Source organism: Onthophagus taurus, chromosome 6 (genome assembly GCF_036711975.1).
Source record: "Onthophagus taurus isolate NC chromosome 6, IU_Otau_3.0, whole genome shotgun sequence".
Taxonomy (NCBI): domain Eukaryota; kingdom Metazoa; phylum Arthropoda; class Insecta; order Coleoptera; family Scarabaeidae; genus Onthophagus; species Onthophagus taurus.
Genome location: NC_091971.1, coordinates 31,499,048 through 31,518,707, shown reverse-complemented (window position 1 = coordinate 31,518,707; position 19,660 = coordinate 31,499,048). Strand labels below are relative to the sequence as shown.

Genomic DNA, 19,660 nt, shown 5'->3' with positions numbered 1-19,660 from the left:
CTACGTTTTCAGTATTGCGACGAGTCGAGACGAGTTTCGGACGAGTAGACGAAAGAAAGAATACTAAGGCCTTCTGCACACGGAGCTGCTCGTCATAGACGCGTATTAGACACGATTGTAAGAAGGCGTACGCTTCAGTGCATTTCACGTATTTCTAAATGAAAATCTGCAGAGACAATGCAGCGTCGCGATTTCGTCCACCAAAGGCCTTCTGCACACGGAGCTGCTCATCATAGACGCGTATTAGACACGATTGTAGGAAGACGTACGCTTCATTGCATCTCACGTGTTTTTAAATGAAAACCTGCACATGGCGACGCAGCGTCGCGATCTGGCTTGAACATGCAAGCTGCATAGCGGCCGGCGTACAGCAGTGTTGGTCGCTTGGCATAGAGGTAACGCCGTATAAATAAAATAATAAGTAAAAATGGAAGATAAAAGCGATCAAACGGTGAAATTTGTGCAGTTAATACTACAATATTCGAACGATTCGAACTGAGAACAGGACCAGACATGACAAGACGCTCGCGCGTCACCGCGGCTTGGTACATGCGCGTACGTTCACAGGCTTTGTTTACAATGGCTATGACGCGGTTATGACGTGCGAGTGCCAATTCGTTCGCCCTATGAGCATACCTTATGTTTATCTACCTTGCATAATTCTATATTATGCAGATGATAAAATAAAGCATCAAATTTGATCAGAGCTTCTTTATTTGGTTATGTACAGAAGCTGTTACAGTTCAACATTTAAAGTATTCAAGTCTATCATCAAATAGTCAACATAAAACGAAGATACGTTTTAATAAATTGTTAAATAGAATCAAACAAACAAAAAACTTAAATCTACATTCAATAAAAAAAACTGTGCCTTTTGGAAAAACAATCAATGAGAAAACAAACATAAGAAAACCAACAATCGAAATCGATAGGAATAAAAAAATACTAAAAAAATTAACAATCATAATAATGGTAACGTTAATAATCGTAATAATAAAAACGGGAGGTGGTGGTAATGGAAATTTGAATAGTAGGTTTCGAAATCACCGACGGAACGCCGACAATCACTTTTCCTTCTAAACTCCTTTCGGTGAAAATAATTCTGCTTTATCCATCTAGAAAACGGTAATCGATGGTCGTTAATGAAGACGTCCTTTTCGAAAGCTTTTTCAACTTTCACGGACGACAACATGCTTCGTTCTAAGCCTAGTTATTTCTTCTTTTGGGCCTTTTCCGCGGCCTTCGTTACCTTCCCCGTTGTATCTTTAAACGTTACAGACTTTATCACGCCAACGGCAACGGTTTGACGCATATCGCGAACGGCAAACCGCCCCAATGGCGGAAACTCTTGAAACGACTCAACGCACATTGGTTTCGACGGAACCAACTTAACAATTGCCGCATCTCCGCTTTTTAAATTTTTCGGCAATGTTTCGATTACCTTTCCAGTACGACGATCGCATTTTTCTTGGATTTCGGTAAATTTGCAAGCAATGTGAGCCGTATGGCAATCCAAAACGGGAGTATATCCGTTGGCGATCATTCCCGGATGATTCAAGACGATTACCTGAGCGGTAAAATCGGCGGCTCCTCTGGGAGGTGCATTTTTAGAATCACCAGCGACGTATCCGCGACGTAATTCTTTTACGGAAACGTTTTTAACGTTGAAACCAACATTGTCGCCAGGTACGGCTTCTTGGAGAGCCTCGTGATGCATCTCAACCGATTTCACCTCAGTGGTCAGACCAACTGGAGCAAAAACGACTACCATTCCTGGTTTTAAAATACCTGTTTCGACTCGACCAACAGGAACTGTACCAATTCCACCAATCTTGTAGACATCCTAAAAAGATTCGTTACATTATTTTGGGGTTAAAATATTTTTTATTGTTAATTTTTTGTACAAACCTGTAATGGAAGTCTTAGCGGTTTTTCCGTTGGACGACTCGGAGGCAAAATCGCATCTAAAGCCTCAATCAACGTTTTCCCCTCGGCCTTGCCACCTTCCTTTCTTTCAACGACCCACCCTTTAAACCACGGCATCTTGTCTGACGGCTCCAGCATATTATCGCCGTGCCAACCGGAAATCGGAACAAAAGCCACCGCGGCCGGATTATACCCAATCTTCTTAATATACGACGAAACCTCTTTCTTAATCTCTTCAAAACGAGTTTCCGAATACGGCGGTTCCGTTGAATCCATCTTGTTAACTCCAACAATTAATTGTTTAACTCCCAACGTAAAAGCCAAGAGAGCGTGTTCGCGGGTTTGTCCGTTTTTAGATATCCCCGCCTCGAATTCTCCGGTTCCGGCTGCAACGATTAATACAGCACAATCCGCTTGAGACGTCCCGGTAATCATATTTTTGATAAAATCGCGATGTCCCGGGGCATCTATGATGGTCACGTAATATTTCGCCGTCTCGAATTTCCATAATGCAATATCGATGGTGATGCCACGTTCGCGTTCCGCTTTCAATTTGTCCAATACCCAAGCGTATTTGAACGACCCTTTTCCCATTTCTTGAGCTTCTTTCTCGAATTTTTCGATGGTACGTTTATCGATGCCACCGCATTTGTAGATTAGGTGACCGGTCGAGGTCGATTTACCGGAATCTACGTGGCCAATCACTACGATATTTATATGAATTTTTTCTTTACCCATGTTTTAGGTTTTTGGGTTTTTCTGTGGTGTTGAATTTATTTCAGTCGGGTTTGAATACTTAAACCTAAAATTTAAATTTCTATATTAATAATACATATTAGTTTTCTATCTAAAGATATGTTTATTAGTGTTTAACAAAAACGAATATCAATTCCGGAATATCAAGTGTTTTACACAACAATAACGTTATATTTTATCAAAAATTGATGCTGCTATCAATTCATGATTGTATGTTAACGGAGACCAATCGTGACAATAATAATAATAATAATAATAATATTTATTGATCACAATGTACTACACTTCAGAATAAACAACTAAAAATGGTTTCCAATAAACAACTGATCAATCTTATGGTGAGATTCAATATATATTGTTCTTCCACCTCACCATAAAGTATATAAAGAGAAAAAAAAACAGTATAGCGTGTTAAATATAAAAAAAAAGAATCGCGACAACGGTATAAAGCTATAAACAAAACAAGAGTTTTAACTACTAAGTTTTAACATATAATACTTAGGTGAATACTACCAAAGGCCACAACAAGTCGTTATCGATACCATGTCAGTACTCAAAAGGGTTCCCCAGAAATTAAGAACAAATTTAGGTAGAACAAAAAGATTACAAAAACATTCAAACGCAAAAGCAAGATCTGTGACTATTAAGAGATTTACAGGTATTGCGAACACTGCTGCCCAAACAGAAAATCAGCATAGCGCCTCCTGGCGTGCTAATCGTGCGTTAAGCTTGGTAGCTTTGTTTGTTGTTACGTTATAAAGAAAATACAGTTTATAAGGCGTTAATCAAACGTTAATCGACGGATAGCGTTACGTTAACATTAAGCGAAAGTGAATCTTCCAAAGGTAACGTTGAGTTTTTAGTAAGGAATTTATTAATCGAACGTCCGCGTTGATTAACAATCATGTTAAATTGTTACACGAAATTATTAGACTAAGACCGGCTAAAAAACCAGGCTTCATCTAGCCCACATGGTAGCACCTTGTCAAGATACGGCAAGGTATTGTCAAGGCTAAGATGAGAATTAGAGGACGTCGAGAAAATTATGAAACGGGATAAAGTTGATATTGCTGTTATTACGGATACAAAGTAGAAAGGAAACTGTTTCAAATATACAGGAGAATATATTCATATTATTTAGTGGAATCCCTAAAAGCAATCCTTCGAAGTCACTTTGAACTTGTTTCTGAAGAAGGTTGCAACATGGCATCCCAAACATTAAACATTTTCTCAAAAAATGGCTTAACTCGAAAGTTCCTAGTTCTAGTGTTAGTTCTAGTTTTAGTTAAATTAACACCGACCGTGAAAGCCTTCGTAATTATATTAAGTAAGGAAGTATCCCTTTTAATCAGTAAAAAGACTAAAAACAATTTATCCGATTGAGAACCATAAATGAAAGAACAGCGACTTCAAATCTTAATTTGAGGGGACCCGGGACAACGGTCATTGGTATTTATTTATTTACTTTATTTTACTTCCGAAATTACAGGGTTGCCCCTAATTACAAATTTCAGAACTTAAGTCTACTAGTACATAATATAACCAATAAAAACAAGCAAAACAACCAAGATCAGGCATAAATGTTAATTAACCCATCACAGAACGCGCGGAGGATATGTTGAACAAAAACTTTAAAAAATGAACAGAATTACATCACAAATTACAGAATTCAATGACAAAAATCAAGTTTGGCTACTGGGTGGCTGCAGCACTTATCAAAGGTGTCAAATGTTGTTTAAACGATCTAATACCAATGCCAAACAGAGGTATGAAGGAAGAAGCCGACAGTGTGTTGTACAGTGAAAGGATTCTAATAAGAGGAGAATTTCGTCTCAGTTCAGTTGAAAACATAGAAACCAATATTTTCTAATATTAATGGAGCATTTATACTATTATTCAACATTTTATGTAGAAAACAGAGTGATATAATTTTTCTTCTGAGAGACAACCTGGTGATCTTAAATAATTTGCGTGCAAATTCGTACGATCTAAAACCAATGAAAACACGGAATTTTTTGTAGTAGAGATACCTAATGAATTTATTTTGAATAGTTTCTATTAAATTAAAATAAAGAATTGACCCGGGATCCCATACTATTACCGCATATTCCAGCTTAGATCGCACTAAAGAATTGAATAGTAATTGCAGTGTCTGTAAGTTTGAGAAACTGTACCCATTTCTAATGACAAATCCTAAGAGACGCAAAGCTGTGGTTGCTGTGGCTTTAATATGTTCAGCAAAGCATAAACCAGGCAAAAACAACACACCCAAGTCTCTCTTTTTAACAACACACCTCAAATTCACATTATTTATTTTATATACAAATTCTATCGGCCTCTTCCTCAATGTATATCATTAACTCACATTTAGACACATTAAAATGGAGCTTGTTGAGCCGACACCAATTAAATACGTTATCTAAATCAGACTGTAAGGACCGGCAGTCAGTTAAGTCATGTACAGTTGTGAATACCTTCATATCGTCCGCAAAGAGTAAGCATTTATAAATAACAAGAATAACAAAGGTCCCAGATTACTACCCTGCGGAACCTCTGAATAATCTGATACTACGTTTTTATAAGAGACGTAATAAAATCTGTTGGACAAATATGAAACAAAAAAACTAAGAGTAGAATAAGAAAACCCGTGTTGTGCCAGCTTGTGCAGAAGCGTATCATGTTCCACCCTATCGAATGCTTTTGCAAAATCCGTATCAACGAGAAAATATTCTTATGGGTGAATTTAATGCCAGTACAGGAGAAAAGATAAATAATAGGACCACTGGAAGGTATGGAGAACATGTCCTGAATTATAATGGACAAAAACTGATACAGATTTGCAAACAACTTCTACAAATTTTAAATGGGATTGATAAACTCAAAGATACACACAAATACACATGGCACCAACAAACTGGAAGCTTATAATTTATAATTGATTAAGTAATTGTAAAAAAATATCAACTAAACAGTCAGAGTAGCACCACAATTTGGTACGAACCCATGATCGTATACCAGTCAGAAGGTGAAAAATACATTATCGAAACCGCCTCTATCAAAAACTAAACGATAGCTTACTACAACATAAGTCCAGAATAGTGCATAAACACATAGTTGAAACATTGTATTCAGCAGCTGAAGAAGCATTAGATATTTTAAGTATATCACTTACACCAAATACAGGGTGCGGCAACATAACTTCCTTTTTCGAAATGTACGCCATTTGGTCGGTTGATGTAGCGGAGCGCTAGTGGTTTCGTTCGAGAGGGTGTATTATAAAGTTTTGTTCTGACAAAGTTCAGGCGCCATCATGCGTTGGAACAGTGAAGAGCGTGCGTTTTCCGTTGATGCCTACTTTGCGAGCGGATATTCTGTGATCGCAACCCAGTGGGTCTTTCGGAATCGCTTTAATTTAGCCCCGTTGGCTCCTGTCCCGGATCGGTAATCAATTGTTACGTGAGTCACTACGTTCAGACAAACTGCAAGTCCGACAAATCGAAGAACTGGAGTCCCATTAGAGCACCTCAGAACATTGAGGCAGTGAGAGCTTTAGTAGTGTTGCGATCACCACGGCTAGATGAGTTGGACTTAGGGGATGTTTGGTTCCAACAAGCCGGTGCAACGGCTCACACTTCGAGAGCATCGATGGGTGTTTTGAGGGAACACTTCCCAAAATGCCTAATCTCAATTAGGGTCGCATTGGAGTGGCCGGCCCGGTCTCCCAATTTGGCTCTTTGTGATGTTTTCCTATGGGTTTTCTTTTGGAATGCCGTGTTTATGTAAACCGTATATGGGACTCTACAAGATTTGAAGACCAAGATCCAGGAAGAAATTGCCGACATAACCCCTGCTATACTGACAAGAGTAATGACAAACGCCAGAAATCGGTTTACTGAGTAAAACGCATTTGTGGCGTTTGTCTTGTATGGATAGTGGGGGACGTAACCTACCTGATTTGATCTTCAAAACTGTGTAAAACAAAACTTTATGTATGTGCCTACATTACAAAAGACAAATCAAAATTTTCGGATTCATACAATAGGTTTTATTAAGTTTTGCAAAAAGGAAGTTATGTTGCCGCACCCTGTATAATAGCCAGTTGACTTAGAGTGACAAAACAGAATAAAAAAACGAAAAAACAAACAGCAGCTAAACAAGAAAAATGAAAATAATAAAATAACATGCCGATTGGCAACGAATGGTGAATCAAAACGAAAATGAAACAAGTGTAAGGAAATAGTGTCATTCATAGGACGAACGAGGTTAGAATAGAGAATTCCATACCTTGCTTTCCAGTGGTTACCTGGATAAACGGCATTTATGAGATAATGTCAGAGAAAAACCTGAGATCGGGAAGATAGAAAAGGCTGGGAGGTGAGAACCGGAAAGCGTAGGACGCTATAAAAGTATTCTGTATAAAGCTGGTAGTGATAGCGAGGGAGGCGGCTGAGATGAGGGCAATGATGCGGTTGCTAGAAAGATATTTTAACCGGAAGGATTTGGAAGTGAATGTAGACAAAACGATGAGGGTCTGTAAAGGGGGTTGAAGGAGGACTGACGATAGGAGATGGGAGGGTATGATGATCGAGGAAGTGAGGGAGTACACATACTTAGGGTACAAATTTAAAGAGAACAACAAGGAGGGAGGACATATTAGAATGTTGGCTGTGAGGGTGAATAAGGTTATGGGACAGGTTTGGGGATGGAATGAAAGGGTTTTTGGGAGAGATGTGGGAAAAAGAAAATTAATGTTTGAGAGCTTGACAAAAAGCGTAGTGATGTATCAGGTGGAGATATGGAGATGGAAGAAGTAAGGGCTTTTAGAGGATGTACAGACCAAGTACTGGAAGTGGATGTTGGGGTTAGCTAGGGAGACTCCGAGATAAATAGTTAGGGAGACACACAGATTGCGGCAAGTAAGGGGCGTTATGAATGTAAGGTGGGTATTCAACGGAAGAAGTGAACAGGAAAAGAAAAGAGAGGATTGAGATGTGGAAACAACTGGAGTGCAGACAGGGACTGGTATGTGGAAATGTAAGAGAGATGGACGGCGATAAGGAAAAGCAAGTACAATCCAAAATATAATAAAATTGTAGTAGAGGGGTTACCTAAGAACCTGATGACGGAGTGGGATGAGGAGGGGAAGAGTACCAACCTCTGCCCCTGCCAACTTTACGTGTGGGAATGAAGAGAGGGCCAACATATATTGGATGGAAGATGAGGACAGGGGGTGCAGGCTGTGTGGGGAGAGCTGGGAGTCTCTACACCATCTGCTGATAAATTATTATTATTATTATTATTTAAAACTAAATAAAGATCTCTTAAAATAATCGATAACTTGTTAAATGTTGTTAAGAATCTGGTAAAACAGATAAAAGTTATACCGTGATTTTCATATAACTCGCATTGGGTAGTTACAGGTATCTTAGAAAGATGGCGCTTGAAATTATAAAGGGAATATCTCCGTTCTACAAAAAAAGTTATGCAGAATTTCATTCTCTTCAGCTTATTATTTAATTTTTTTTTGTAGAACCACTAGGAGCGAAGATTCATAATTTCAGGCGGCATCTTTTCAAGATGCCTGTAATTATCCAATGTCTGTACTGAAAGCTATGTTGCAATTTATGTGGGACAATGCAAGTGCATAGTAGTTTCGTAACTATGCTTACTGCGTTCATATATTGCGAGTTATATGTAATTGCCGGTATAAAAATTATTCGTTGCAAGTTCACTAACAACTAATTCAAAGCTATTGAAAATTTGATAAAAGCATTAAAAATATGCAGAAATCTGTTGAATATGGAATTATAAAAAACTTAGGAAAACAAAAGGAAAGGAGAAAAGTAAAATCAAGTAGAGAAAAGAAAAAATGAGTATGGACTGGCTCCAATACCATTTATCTCGCTCTTGAATATAATAAGGAAAATGGATGATCCACCCTGCTGATTGATACAACCGTATAATAGCCTGCGTAATTAGATAATATCAATATTGTGAGCAGAATCACACCATATTAACCACATTAAAGGAAGCGGGAGTCTATCGGCTATTATGCAGTTGCAGGAAGTATTACGTTGGTTAAACTGGAAGTAACATCGGGGTCGCATCAAGGAACATGACTCAACGAAGCCTTCTCCAGCTGGATTTGACAAAAATAAATTAATTGACAATTAGACTGTAATTCATATTAATTAATTGATTCTCATTAACTGGTGATTCGAGGATATAATTTTACTATAATTTTAGATAGCTAAGGTGGTATCAATCCAACAAAATAAATCGTAATAAAACCTTGTGGTACTGTCCAATCTATTATTAAAACGAAAACAAACGGGTAGTGTCATTAATAAATTCAGAAATAGTCGTCCAAAAACCTTTAACAATAGGGACACAACTGCATCAACTCTGAAATCGCTGTAAGAGCTAAGAAACCAAATATGTTACGATGTTACAAGAATATTAAGATCAAACGGGTACCATGCAAGCATACAAGGCTTAACGCGTATGTACGTTAAAGCGTTTTAAACAAGAAATAATATCGAATGCACACATTAACGGTCTTTTAAATTGCAACCTTACGTCACCCTTTCGGTACCTCCAAAAGATTTAGGAAATGCTTATGCCTACATTCTCCGTGTAATACCACGCATCGGTTATTCGGTAGAATTTCGGTAAAGTCTAACGAGAGTGCTACAATCTCTAGTATCCCGTTAACCGTAATTGAGAAGACGGCGAAATGGGGACCACGTTGATGAGACCCCTAAAACCATCAACACTTGTAATGCCTCGCCCGTTACCGAACCCTGACGAAATCGATAAGCCGAAGCTATCTACCGCACTGTCGCTTCTGCAGAGTGGCGTCCTTTACTCAGTTTAAGCAAAACACACAGACATGTTTCCGGTCGCAGTTGTGGTGGGATCACGGATGTTGTGGTGGCAATAACTAAATTCAAATAAAGGTTTAACGGTACGTTCTACCATTCAACGAAATTGCCACTGCAACCAAATACAAGAGCCAGAATCCAATTTAATAGGTCGTTTCCGACCTGTCAAAAGCCACCTCGGATACTAGTATGTATATATGTGCATACTATTAATTTAATATCGATTGTAATGTATCCATGCTAAATCCAGGCTTTTTTTGTATTTGGACGAGATGCAGGAAAAGGTAAGGAGATTAAGCTTAAGGAATTAGGTTTGAAAGGCCCGGAACTATGATAAATCGAGTCGCGGGAGACTGTTGCGCCAAAAAAAGAGAAACATATATATTTAGTCGGTAGAACATATGTCAATAATGTAAAGAAGTCTACCGATATGTGAGGACGTTACTTGACATGAACGACTCCGAAACGTGAATCCTAACACTCCTTTTATAGGAACAGAAAATCTTGGTTCACATCAGGGATAAAACTACTAGCTACTAGCCCAAGAAAAAAAGTAGGTTTAATATATAAATCCGACAAGACGCCAAGAAACTACATCAACTATATAAACACAAGGAAAAAAGCAAACAACAGAATAAGGGAGATAAATAGAGAACATTGAAAGAAGGTTAGAAGAGAAATTAAAAATGACCTATATGGAACCCAAAAACGAATGTGGAAAATGGTCAAAACAACAAAAAGGGACAAAATAACATCAGCGGACAAATGGATCAGCCACTTTCAAGGTCTATTTACAGAAAGAAAAGGTTAGGTTACATCAACACTGAAGGACAAAAAGTGGAGAGAACAAAACCTGAGGAAGTTGAGACAACAGAGCAAATCATAACGGAGGAAATGACGCTGGAGAAGAAACAATTAAAAAACGGCAAATTACTAATTCCAGATAATATTTCCAGTACCGAACAATTTACAGAGCTGTATAACAAAATAATGCTGTATAAACTGCAGGGAGCTGGAAAAACAGTATTACTATTCCATTTTTTAACAAATGAACATCCTCAGACCCAGAGAATTACTATAATATTCTCTCCTAGATACATCCATTCAGCTAGTTTCCAGTTTCCGGCAATACTGCATTCTGAAGCACATAACAATAATCGAGGAACAATAGAGTTACAGAAGTATAGAAAAGTGAGTCACAGATCTTCGTAGTTAACCAAGTAAGGAAGAAAGCAATAGAATGTAACAAATCAGTATAGTATACTTATGCTTTGGGTCCGTGATGCAATTATAATATGCCAGAATCCGTTTTTTATAAGTACAAATATATTAATAAATTTAATTGTTTTCTAGAGCTGCCATGATAGCAGGCATAATCATTCTCAATCAAAAAGAGGAAAATAATTATCTTTGTGGCTAAAGCATTTATCCATGACAGGATTTCCCTTGAAGAAGGAAGAATTGTTGAAATTGATTAAACACAATGTAAATACAGACAAAAGACGAACACCTCTCAAAGACGGCAAGAACAAGGGGTTTAAGACATTTTGTAGACGACAAAATATTGTCTTTCGGGAGCCCGAAGCTCTGTCAAAGTCACGCACAATAATTACAGGGAAGCAATACGAAAATTGTTCAGATAACTAAACCTCTTCTTAAACGCAAGTAATTGTAAAGACATTTTTGAAGGTTCTTTTTGAGGCTTTCTATGTGTCCTAAATGCGGGAAGGTTTTGGCACCAAAAATATATATTAAATAAAAAACGCGAGTGAAAAGGAGAATATAACTGCACTACTGGCTTTTTCTGCGAATGGTCAAACATTATATCCAATGGTAATTTTTCCATAAGTTTGACCTCTATTGGCAAATCTACTACGGGCTGGATGAAAAGTAATATTTTTTGCGAATATGTGGTTAATGGTATAGATTTGTAGATGTTGATGGACACACATCGCATTTACTGTATCACCTAAGCAAATAGTGTGATGAACATAATATAATTTTGTATGCTTCGCCTGTCAATACAACCCATATCATGCAGATAGCTGATCTGAGTATATTTAAGCCTTTAAAAGCTGATTGGAAGGCGACCATTCATGAATGGCAAAATGTAAATGAACTTCTGCACAAAACATTAACACAAACTGAATTTACAAAATGCGTTCAGAATCGATTAGAAAATACAACACCGTGAGCAATCGGTTCGAGCATATAAAATGCAGATAAAATTAGTACTGTACTAGACAATTTGTGAGTATCACAAATTCGAAGAACCTCAAATCTAGCGACAGTAGTACATATGCTATACAAACTGACTGATGGAGCATTAAGCTTAATTTCTGAAGAAGTTTTAAACCAACGTGCGGAAGTAAATTTTGTTGAATTTGAAGATTTGTTACTGATGAAATTACTGAATATCCACAATTAGAATCGAATCCCATTCTTCCTCAAGATATTAACGAAAATTCGAATATCGACAAAATTAACGATAATCAGCCAGAAACTTTAAATCAGCCTATGCGGTTACATTGACTTTGAAAACCACTTATACCGGCCTGCACCTATTTGTATTAACAGAAAAAATAAAGAAAAGTATTGGTTAAGATTCCATTACTTTGAACAGTAATGAGGCACGAATGCTGGCTCAAGACAGAAAGAAATGGAAAATATTTATAAAAGCGTAAGAGATGACATACACCTTAAATATGGTACAAATGTGAACGGATTAAACAGGTGTTTCCGTAAGTCGTGGCATAATTTTAATCACAAATACTAAAGCGAAAATGACAACGATTTGTGTAAAAATTTTTGATCAAAACCCATAAATGGCTAAGATTAGGCCTTCAAAGTTAAGAGATTTTTAAACATTTGATAAATATTTTGGAATATGGTTTGCCTTATAAAGATTAAATTTGGCAAACATTGCAATGTTATCATGAGAAATCGTTTAAGATCACTTTTGAAAACATGCAATCACGGGATCAATGCTATACAGGTGTGTTCACAAAGGTTCATCCGAACTAGAAGAAAATATTTTGGATTTTACGGAAGATCGTAGTACTATTATGTAGTACTGTTGATATAGGAAGACATTTGGAGTGTTGCACGAACAGCAATTGTATCCACCAATACAATAATAATTTTGCTCTTTACGATTTTAAATACAAATGAGTTATGAACAATAAACTCACTGCAGGCTGAAGAAATACCGGTCTGGACTTATACTGGTCGACTTATGGTACATTAGGTCATTTCGAAGCTTTCATAGAATACCGCATTTTCTCGAATTGATGACTGAACTAAGGAAACTCAGGAGTAAAGGAGTTGAAGCTCACTTATAATACAATAAAATAATTGTAAAGGATAAAGCAAACTATGAGAGGAAGATAGTGGATGAAGAAGCTGGCAGGAATTATAAAGGTACAGTAGTTAAAAATGATGGGAATTAGTGAAGCGAAAAAGGGGGGAGTAGGAATAATTATAAGAGAGGAACTAAATAAAAGTTTAAATAAGTATGCACCAGTAGATTCAAAAAATCTGGAATTAGGAATTGACCTAAACGGAAAGGTGAATGTAATTCAAATCTACGCACCAACGGAAGGAATTGAAGAAGAAATACGAGATTTTGACTTAAGTCTGCAGAAAAGATTCGATAAATCCAGAGAACAAGGAGAGGAATTAATTATAATGGGAGACTGGAATGCGAGAATATGGGGATCAGGGAGAGGCAGTGAACAATAGAAATGGACAAAGAATGTTGGACTTTTGTCAAATAAACGACTTATTGATTGGAAATACTATGTGGAGGCAAGATAAATATACGTTTGTAGCAGAAGAAAAGAATGCTAAGAGTATTATTGATTACATCACATACACCCGGAATCTTCAAAACAGAGTCGAGGATGTAAAGACTGAAGCAGAAGCAGAAATGGGAACCAACCACAGACTAGTCATGGCAACCATTAATAATGTAGAAATCGAAAGAGAAGAAATGAAAACCTACACGAAAATAAACATCCATGAACTAAGGCTCGAAGCAGAATTTCAAAAACTAGAACAAACAGAGAATTTAACACTGGAGAAAAGGTGGAGAATTCTTAAAGAGATAATGCGAAATAAAGCTGTGGAGGTTTGTAGAATGAAAAAATATAATTAAAGAGAACACTCTGGTGGAATGAAGAGGTCCGAGGCAGTCAAGAAGAAGAAAGAGTTCTGGGAGAAATACATAAGAACGAATTCGGAAAAGGATAGAGCAAACTACGAATATGGTAAGGGAGGCGAAAAAGAAAAGTTAGAAAGAGTTTGGAACAAACTTTAGTGAAATATACGGATCGAGTAACAGGAAATTCTGGAATCAAATAAGAAAACTGAAGGGAGATCAAAGGAAACAAATAAAAACCGTCAAAGATAAAAACAACGAGATAAAGACAACAAGGAAAATTCTGGACATATGAGCGGATTTTTATGTAGAAAAGTCAAGGATGGAAAACGAACACAAACAATGGAGGAGGGAAGGGAAGATGAGATAAGGGAAGACACTACAGACAGCAACTGAAGAGAACCATATAAGAATTAGGAGAGGGAATGATGAAGATGAAAACAGACAAGGCTTGCTGCAAAGACAAGATAGATCCGGAGTTGATAAAATACATATTTGGAAATAATTAGGAGTAAAAGGGAGGGAGGGAGTGTCTCCTAAGGGTAAAATGTTGTACCATGTTTCATACATCTTCATGAGGTTCTCAAAATTCGGATGATTTGTCCAGAAATAATCATGAATATTGAATATCTGTTGATAAGTAAGCTGAAAACACATTTGGCAACATAGTAGAACAACATTTTAACATTAAGATTTTCGATGCAGAGTCGATCGTAGAATGTTGCTACGTGTACATTATCCGCTAATATCTAAACACTCTGTATAAAACTGTATGGCAGTAGGAAACAATCCCGAAAGATTGGAAACATATAATATCATCTTATCAAAACAAAAAAAAGGAAGATACTCGAACTGTGAACATTACAGAGCCATATGCCTATCATCTACAAGTTACAAATTATACCCAAAGATAATAAAAAAAGGTTAAGAAGAGTAGTGGAAAATAAACTAGAAGATGAACAAGCAGCATACAAAGCAAGCAAACAAACGAACGGTAATATACATGTAATGAACTATACCTAATATTCTTGGACCTAAAAACAGCTTTTGACACGGTTAACCGTAGTATTGTATGGAAGTGTCTAGAACAACTAATGGTATCACAAAAACTAACAAAAATAATTGAAAACCTGTACAAGAAAATCAAGGGCATAGTACAAATGAAGGGAGAAACATTAAAAACTTTTGAAATGAGCAAGGGAATAAAACAAGACGATAGCCTAAGCCCCTTGTTCTTTATAATATTAATGGACAGGGTGATATATATAAAAATATAAGAACAAGAACAAACAAATATCAAACAGTAATAGGTTATAAAAGTTTGGAACCAGTAAAAATACATAATTTGAGTTGTTTGGTTTCAAATACCCTTAAGTCCAAATTTTTCGATTTTGAGAAAACGGCAAAAAAGTATTTTGGGATGATTTTGGCGTTAATAATTCAAACATAATTTATTTGTTATTAGAAGACTTACTGAAGTTTCAAAAATTCTATAACCACGTCTTTTGAAATAGATATAAAAATCACAAAGTGGATTTAAAAATGGTGTTTGGTTGCGTTTGCTACCAAACTGTGGATTAAGGCTCATTTGAATCTGAACAAAATGGATTAGGCATGAATTGAAAGTGAATCAAATCTCTTTGTAGCTAATAACAGGAAACTTTATTTTTTGAAAGATATGTTATTTAAAAACTGTACTTAAAAAACTCTTAAACTGTAACATCAGGTATATTTTCGGTTGATTCACATAAACTAGGCTCTTCGTCCCCACTGTCTTCTCGAGAATCGCCAGGAATATTATTGTTCTGAAATTTTCCCAACACATCTCTATAATAAGCCAAATTTTCTACCGCTCTCCAGTTCTTTCCATAATGTTTGCTTAACAAGTTATTTACATCTCTCATTTTCAGATCTTTTGGTTTCACTCCGGTAGGAATTTCTTTTGGCTGGATATTCATGGCGGTTTGGTTTTTCCTAAAAACTCCTTTGAATGTTCCGGTGTCTGAACGGTAAGATAACTCACCTCGAATGGTGATGGCGTTTTTTTGCCACGTCGTATAATATATCTCTTACATTGGTTAAATTTAAAATGCCACTGAGACACTGGCTTAAGGATTTTTTGACCAGCACCTTTCCAATCACTATCGGGAACATCTTTTCCAAGTTCAAAAACAGTAGCATGTTCTTGAAAAATATTTATGTATTCTTCTGGCATTACAATTTCTTCTTTCTTTCTTATTTCTTTTTCGATAGTAGCAAAAACCCTGTCAGGTGGAATGTAGGAGTGCCCAACCACTGGGAATACCAGCTCGATTGTTCTAATAGAACTGCTTAGTCATTTGAACAACATACATATCATAATGGTATTTTTATTTTGGCCGCCGCATCCATCGGCGGCCAATCGAAGTGTATCTATTCCCTCTAAGTTACTATTGTTTAAAGTGTAAAAGACGCAGCTTGCGATTTCGTTGGCGCCCTTGGCATGTTCATCTTCAGTCCACGTGAAAATTTTAACATTATCTTTTGTTAACGGAGCATGTGAGTGCCCCACTACAGTAGTGAAGTTGTAAATGTACAGTTGTCTACTATAATAGGTACTTTGATCTGGTATTTTGGGCAATACCAAGTTTTTCTGACAATCAAAAGAAATTGTCAGAAGGCCGTCCCGTTTCTCTTTTAGCTGTTCAAAAAATGCTTTGGCCCTGAGCTTATGTATAGATGCAACCTTTTCATTTTTAATTTTTTCCCGGAGTTCAAGACACTTAGAGCAAACATCAGTGCTAGGAGATCCAAAGCCGATGTTGAAGGAAGTATTAAAAATAAATCGAAAGTAGCTCTCTTTAATATCTAAAGGCTGTCTATTTGATTTGAATTTTTAAGGGATTCGCGCGTTTTTTAATATAAATCATTGAGTATTTTATAGAAAACAACTTTTTCTAACAAATGGCGTATATATCTCATTTTTGCCCAAAAATGGATTTAGGGGATATTGAAACCAGACAACTCATTTACTATATGCTGGCGACATAGTGCTGATGGCAGACAACCATAAAAAGGCAAGGAAGTTGGTTGAAATATGAACAGAAGAAATTGAAAAGATGGTCCTAGAATTGAATGTAAATAAATGTAAAATCGTGATAATAAATAAAAAGGAAATAAGAAATAACCCGAAAGAAATATTTATTAATGGAAAAAAGATAAAAGAAGTATGAGACATATGAGTACTTGGGCAGTATAACAAGATGGAAGGATAGATTTAAACATAAATACAAGAATAAGGAAAACAAACAACGTATATTATACTCTAAACAGAACAATTTGTGGGAAGGAGATAGAAAGATAAAATTGAAAGTGTACAACTCGGTGGCAGTCTCAATATTAACACATATGCGCATCATATGTGTGATATCTACAGTGTGTCCCCGGATAGGTGAAACGAGTCTTATAAATAATATTAATTATCATTTTTTGGGGTTTAGCCCTGCTTGATTAAAGACTAATTTTGAACATATGCACAATTTTTAAAAAACAAGTGAGCCTTGACAGTGAAAGGAAAACTCTTTTTGTGGCAGGTAAAGTACCTTTTCTGTTTACAGTACGTGAAACTGTTACTAAGAAGTTTTATTCAGAATGAAAAATCATGGCCATATGCAAATTTTCGGAATGATCGACTTACTTTAATAAAAATCCATATCAAAAAATTTTACTTCTAACAAAGACTGCCATGGAAAAACAAAATTGCTTTCCTGTCAATGTTAATCTTACAAAGTGTATTTTAGTAAACTTAAAGTATTTTTTAAATACAAGGTTAACCGTTACAATGTTATAAGAGGTAAAAGTTTACGTGATTTAGCGGTATGAAACCGAGGGAAAACCGATAAATAATAACCATATTTATTTAGTGAAAAATTTCCAAATACTGGAATTAAAAGAAGTACTTGTTGGCGTTTAATCAAAAGATTTAATAATAAAGTAAACTACTAGTAATAAAGTACTATTGACGAAAATAATAAGCAATGGGTTTTATTAAAATAGGCCGATGATTTCGAAAATTTCCATATGGCCATAACATTTCATTCTGAATAAAATTTCTTAGTCACATTTTACCATACTGTAAACAGAAAAAGGGACTTTACCAGACACACAAGAAGTTTTCGCTTCAGTAGCAAGGCTAAACCCCAAAAGATGACAATATCGAAAATATTTTACATTTTATAAGAGTCGTTTCACCTATCCGGGGACACACTGTATGATCATAATATGTGAATTATGATCACAGCAATGGAAATGAAATTTTGACAGAAAATAGTGGGGAAGTCGATGTGGGATAGGATAAGGAATGAGGAAATAAGACTGGGAGTAGATCAAGAGGAGATAATCAGCAAAATAGAGAGAAAGCAACTAAACTGGTACGCCCACATAATTAGAATGGAACGTAACACAATAGTAAAAATGGTATTTGAAGCTAAGAATAAGAAAAAGATGGGAAGACCTAGGAAGGAGTGGGTGGAAAGAACAGCAGAAGTTGGGAAGAAGAAAGGGAACACTAGCTGATATAAAGGAATTAGCCAGGAACCGGAAGGAGTGGCAGAAGTGGGTGGAAGAATAGAAAGAGATTTATCCGACGCCATCAGGCATAAGGATAAGGAGAAGAAGAGAAGTATTTTCTCGAATCTTATCCGCACCCGATTGTAATCCACATTTGATTTTAAAGCATATAAAATTTGTAAAAAAGGTGCGGATTAGATACGGTAATTTTATTTTTATTTTGTCCTAGCATGAATCGGTTGTAGATTTCCAAAAGGAAATGTTCTACCTATCTTAATTAAAAGAAAATTGAAATATGTCTAAACATTCGTTTAAAGTACCACTTCCGGTTTGCTTCAAATTTATTGTAAATAAATGTTTTCATTGTGCAACCTGATACATTAATATCAAATTTCGTTTTAGCCCCAAGGTCAAAAAATAATTTAAGACAAACATGAAAAGCTTTATTAAGAATTTAATAAATTCCTAAATTTTATTGTTGTGAAATTAAAAGGAAAAAATCGAATTGTTTTCATCATGACATTTAATCCTAAGCGATTAAATTGATACTAAATATTTAAGTATCAAAATTGAATGGAAATATTGATAAATCACTTTAATAAGGTGTTTTTAGTTTAAATTCATTTAGAAAAAAATTCTTTGATTTGACATTTTTGGGGCAAACGGGCGTTTCAAATCAATAAAGCCCTCCTCTTTCATATCGATCGAATGCGCGAGAAACCGTCACAAGATCATCTTTAAACCGAAAACCGGGGAGGAGTTCAAAACGGAAAATTTTAAACCTTAATAAAAATATCTCTTTTTCAATAACCTTTACGAAAAAAAAAAACAACCCGACTTAATAAATAAACGTACAAAAAAGAACTTACCTTAAATTTTTAGTTAAACTGTGGTTAATAATATTTTTCGGATAAAAATGACATTTATAAATGACACTTATCAAAAAAAAAAAAAATAGACAACAAATTTACCGGCCGAAATCGAGTTACCGGTAAAAAAAAAATGGTCGAAATAGTTTGAAAATGTCCATTTAAAAAAATGAGGTTATAATCAATAAAAAAATGATTGATTTAATCGATTACTTACTTGTGTGGTCAAGATGATCTTATTTTGGAACAAATCAGGATTGATTCTTCGCAAAAAAGGTTAAAATCTCGTCGAGCAGTAGTCAAAACCACCTTCGCAGGGCGAGAAGACCGGTTTGATGCCGACCGTCGATAGAGCGGAAGTACGAAGGGGTAATACGACGGTGGGAGGACGTATTGATTTTAATAAAAACACTTTTTAAATACTTATTAAACCGAAAGATCGTTTTAAAATGTTTAATAAATCATTCAAATACAATGCACATCATTGCGTTGGGATTTTACACAATCGTTTCGACGAA

General features: G+C 35.9%; 1 protein-coding gene across 2 annotated transcripts; it reads right to left on the bottom strand.

Moving 5' to 3' along the window:
* Positions 1-696: 696 nt before the first annotated feature.
* LOC111415997 (elongation factor 1-alpha 2-like) lies at positions 697-19,606 on the bottom strand. Of its 2 annotated transcripts, none has more exons than XM_023047910.2 (3): positions 19,360-19,606; positions 1,909-2,728; positions 697-1,843 (listed from the first exon to the last, which is right to left on the bottom strand). In XM_023047910.2, the coding sequence occupies exons 2-3, from the start codon at positions 2,662-2,664 to the stop codon at positions 1,211-1,213; spliced, it is 1,389 nt and encodes a 462-aa protein (XP_022903678.1). In that variant the 5' UTR covers positions 2,665-2,728; positions 19,360-19,606; the 3' UTR covers positions 697-1,210. The 2 variants fall into 2 exon arrangements, with proteins under 2 accessions (XP_022903678.1, XP_071052466.1); XM_071196365.1 differs by lacking the exon at positions 19,360-19,606 and adding an exon at positions 19,143-19,224.
* Between the last annotated feature and the right edge of the window lie 54 nt (positions 19,607-19,660).

What these genes read in the sequence shown, in the direction of transcription:
- LOC111415997 (XM_023047910.2), bottom strand. Translation starts at nt 2,664, where the DNA reads ATGGGTAAAGAAAAAATTCATATAAATATCGTAGTGATTGGCCACGTA. An exon ending in CGCTAAGACTTCCATTACAG is followed by an intron (nt 1,844 to 1,908) that starts GTTTGTACAAAA and finishes GAATCTTTTTAG; the next exon opens with GATGTCTACAAGATTGGTGG.